Source organism: Trypanosoma rangeli (genome assembly GCF_003719475.1).
Source record: "Trypanosoma rangeli strain AM80 chromosome Unknown Tra_15.4_contig_00273, whole genome shotgun sequence".
NCBI lineage: Eukaryota > Euglenozoa > Kinetoplastea > Trypanosomatida > Trypanosomatidae > Trypanosoma > Trypanosoma rangeli.
This window is the reverse complement of record NW_021706017.1, coordinates 1-4285: the sequence shown is the minus strand read 5'-3', so window position 1 is coordinate 4285 and position 4285 is coordinate 1. Positions and strand designations below refer to the sequence as shown.

Below are 4285 nucleotides of genomic sequence, written 5' to 3'. Positions count from 1 at the left end.
CATCATATATATATATATATATATATATATATATATATAATGAAACAAAGTTCGACAAACCAACAGGGTCAAAAAAAAAAAACCTTCATTATCGTCAAGTATAAAGTCAACATATATGATCAAAAGAAGGGCCATCACTCTACTCCTTTCTCTCGTCCTGTTTTATTTGTAATATATCTAACCTCTCCAAAAACTTGCCACACCCATTTGTTTTTTCTTCTACCTAGTATCAAGCAAATCTATTCAAATTATCTCTAGTTTTAATTCAATGATGGTCGCTTCTTTGGACACCGGAGAGGACCCTCCGTTAAATTAAGACGTTCGACAAAGATTGGACGTTCTATGTGGTTATCGGCACTGGAAGCAACAGGCAGTTTTCTGATGCCCCTTTTCAGCATAATGTTCTGATGACGAAGTTGCTGTAATTCCACTTCCTGTTGGAAACATAAATCAGACAATTTTTGTGCTTCATCCGCAAATTTCCCTACACTGTCTTTTTTTAAGGATTTCAACATGTCATAGACGCGATTGTACTTCTCCACAATAGTATCCCGTTCTTTTTCTAGACTCTGACGTTCCTCTAGCAGTTTTTGTATCGTTTCAGTGTCCTTGCAACAGCGTTGTTTGGCCTCTTCTAAAGCAGCTTTCGCCTTCTGGTATGATTCTCGTAAATTGCTCTGAATATTTTCAGAGGCTTTTATTCGCTTTGAAAGATCACTCACTCTTGCTTCAGCTTCTTCATATTTTTCTATAAAGCTGTTTAACTTTATCTTTACCGCCTCCATTTCTTGGCGGGACGATGTACTGAGTAGGCGTAATTTCGCCTCCTGGGTTTGTAGCTGTTCTTGCAAAACGGCTGTTTGGCTGTCCACAGTTACATGTTTCTTTTGGAGCTGCAGAAGATTTGATTCAATTTGTCGTTTCTGTTCCATAAGAGCCTCCTCCCGCTGATGTGAGGCTGCAAGCTCCTCCTTGGCTTTCAACAACTCACCCTCTGTCAGCAATAGTGTTTTGGAAATTGCCTCGCTATCAGTAGCAAGCATCATACCATGTTCACCCAGCGAATTAATCTTCTCCTGAGACTGTCGAAGAAGAGCTTCGTATCGGTGGATCTGTTGAAGTAGTCTTTTTTGTTCCAATTGTTGCCTTTCAGATTCCTCCCTCATTTCGTTGAGATTAAAATTCAATAATTCGTCAAGTTCACCTAGCTCATGTCGCATACTCTCCACTTGCTCTTTAAGCCAAGTGTTATCAGTGGTAACCTCTTTACAAGTTGTCGTGGAAGTTTCAAGTTCAGATGACAAATCCAGCATTTTAGACTCCAATTGTGTTATTTCATATTGTTTCAACAAAACCTTCTTTTCCAAGGCGTCTAGCTTCTCAGATAGAACGTAATTCATTTCATTCTTTTCCTGCAAAAGAGACTCTTTCAAGCCCACCTCTTTGCTCAAAAAGAGAATTTGCCCATAGTTATCCCGTAAACAATTTACCAATTGAGAACTGTAGTCGGATAACAATATGGACCATTCTTTGCTTTGAGATAATTTTACAATTAGTCTAGCTTCAACCTCTGCATGTTTAACAGACTCCATTTCCGTAAATGACAAGCGTTCAAGCAACCTTCTATTTTCCTTCATAATTTCTTCTAAGCGAAGATCATAATTGACTCTAATGTTTTTATTTTCATCGGTCAAAAGTGCAATTTTGGCATTCAGCTCTCGTTGAGACCTCTCTTCACATACTTTAAGTTCGTTATACTCCAGAAGCAATGAAGAGTAGGACTCTTTTACAGCTTTAAACTCAGTGGACAAATCCTCGTTAAGTGACTTGTAACGCTCGCTTTGGGTGGTAGAATTTTCAAGCTCCCTATGTAAAAATTCTACAATTTGATTTTGGTTTGTCTGTGAATCTTGAAGTTCAGTTATGTCTTGCTCTAGCAAACGGATTTGTTGAGATAAATTGCTGGTTGCTTTATCATGGTCCTGATGCAGAACTGATAATTCAAAAGATTTTTTTTGAACTTCAGTCTCATAAAGGGAGATTTCCTTGCGCAAAACATCTATCTCTGCCTCAAGGGTCTGATGTTTCTTTTGTAATAAAGCCTTATCATTAATATTTTCTTTTGCCTTATCCCAAAGAACACCCAAGCAGAATGCTCCGAATTGAAAAACAATCTCCTCCCTAACACCACGTTCCTCCTGATCAAGCTTCCATATAGCCAAAACCTGGTGCAGTCTGTGCTTATACTCAGCTACCTCATTCTCAAGCTTTCCAATAGAGTTCCTTGTTTCACAGCAGGATGCCTCTAAGCTGCGATTTTCTTCTTTAAGCTCAGCTACAGCGTCTATCAGTATATTTTTCTCTTGTATCAAAGACCTCATCTCTTCTACAACCTGTTTCATTTCTAAATCCATCTTGCTTGCAAGATTTTCGTAATGAATATTCTGCTGGGATGCAGAGAAAAAATCTTTCTCCATTGCCGCTAACCTCGCAGCTTGATCGTGTTGAACTTTTTGTAGATGACTTAACTCCTCAGCCTGTACTCGATTTGTTTCATCAGCGTCTTGCAAACGGCGTTGAAGAACTTCATTGCTCCTCTTACTGAGAAGCAACTCATCTTTTGCAACCCCAACTTGCGACACTGACGCATCTAGTTTTGTTTGCAGATCAGTAGATTTTGCAACCCACTGGGCGACGACATCATGAGCCTCCTTTTGCAACGCCTCTATATCACATTCAATCGATTCTTTTTGTTGGAACACCTCACTAAGGTGATGTTTGCACTGGGACAGCTCTGATTCTAACTGAGAAATGCGCTCCTTCATGGCATCCGTAATGCGGTCTTGCTTGGAAGACATCTAGACAATGTCCCACACCTAAATCAACGCTAATAAAGTCAAAGAGCAATATTATTTTTTAAGTCATGCTTAAAACAAGAACATAGGGAAAGTAACTGCTGCACCAACATAACCGCAGATTAACTTTTTTTTTTATCGTTCACTTTGACGCAGCTATCGACGTATAAAAACAGGCATCCAGACAATACAAAAACAAAAGAAAAGGTATTCCCCGACCCTGCGCGCCCGCATCGACAAACAGCGCACGCCAGCGACGGAGAGGGGCGACCCAAAAAATGCGCGCAAGCGACAGTAATAATTATAACAGAGAAGAACAATTCGACCCTTCACAAGACGCACTTTTTTAAAGAAAAGGCAAACGGACAAGGGGGCTCGCGTCCCGCCCCTCAAAAAGTGGGGGGAGTGGTGGGGCGGACACTTCCCAACGGGCCCCGACGCGTCGGCGCCGTTGGCCTGGTTCGCCCTGCGAATCATCGCCGTTGTTATTGGGGGGGGGGGGGGGGTGCTTTCGTTCGGTGGGTCATATTGGCCGCGGCGGAGCGAGGGAGTTTTTTTTTATGCCAGTTGACGTTCACCGGGTTGTGAATGTTTATTTTTCTTTTTTATACTCTGTTATGAACATTTCCTTATTTAGTATTGTGCGTCTTGAGGTTGTTGTTGTTTTTTTTCTCGTGTATTAGAAAAATGCGTCACCTTTCATGGAAATATGCCTCTTTTTCGTAGCGAGGATGAAAAATGCCAAATGAAATTAAGTTTGTTACAATGTTTTTTTTTTGTTTGCGGGGTGAAAGTTAAGTAAAAAAATATTATCATTATTATTATTTCAAATTTTTTTCCAGGAAATTACTTATCTCGTTTTCGTGAAAAAATGACTTGTTTGTCACAAAATAGACGCCCTGGTTTCATTTCCTTCTTAGCTGGCTTCCTTTTGGTATCCGGTGAGCATGTGACATTTATTTTTGTATTGTATTTGGTATTCTGGTTAGAGGAATTTTGTCTAATTACTTTTTTCAAATTTTTCACCGCGCTGCTTGGGCTGTTGATCTAAATTTATCCATTATTATCATCACTTTTATCATTTGGTACAGGGACGTTATAATTCAGATATTTAGTTTTTCCTTTTGGGTGTTCACGGGAATTTGTGTATGTATACATTGGGTATTATGTTGTTTTATTTTTTATTAGCATTGCCCCCAAAAATGAATATTGTTTAGTTTTTTTTTTGTATATTGTGTTTTTATTACAGTCACACGAGTACCTTCTTGTTCCTGTTTTTTTTTTGCCTTTATGCTTTAGATGGTGATTTGTAACACAATTTAAACGCATTGTTTTTTTACTTCAACTAATTGTTCTCACCCTCCCGCCTATAGTTCTCGTATTTGCTGCCTTGCTTATATATATATATATATATATATATATATATATAG

The 4285-nt window shown here is 39.1% G+C and overlaps 1 protein-coding gene across 1 annotated transcript, besides 3 other annotated features; it reads right to left on the bottom strand.

The window, feature by feature from the left end:
• Positions 1-4: 4 nt before the first annotated feature.
• Positions 5-39: a microsatellite.
• Positions 40-260: 221 nt separating this feature from the next.
• Positions 261-2858, bottom strand: TraAM80_06991 (BRCT domain-containing protein; the record flags this gene model as incomplete). The annotated part of the gene is made up of 1 exon (XM_029383807.1): positions 261-2858. One exon carries the CDS (start codon positions 2856-2858, stop codon positions 261-263), a length of 2598 nt encoding a protein of 865 aa, XP_029236335.1.
• An 804-nt stretch (positions 2859-3662) lies between these two features.
• Positions 3663-3681: a microsatellite.
• Positions 3682-4250: 569 nt separating this feature from the next.
• Positions 4251-4284: a microsatellite.
• Between the last annotated feature and the right edge of the window lies 1 nt (position 4285).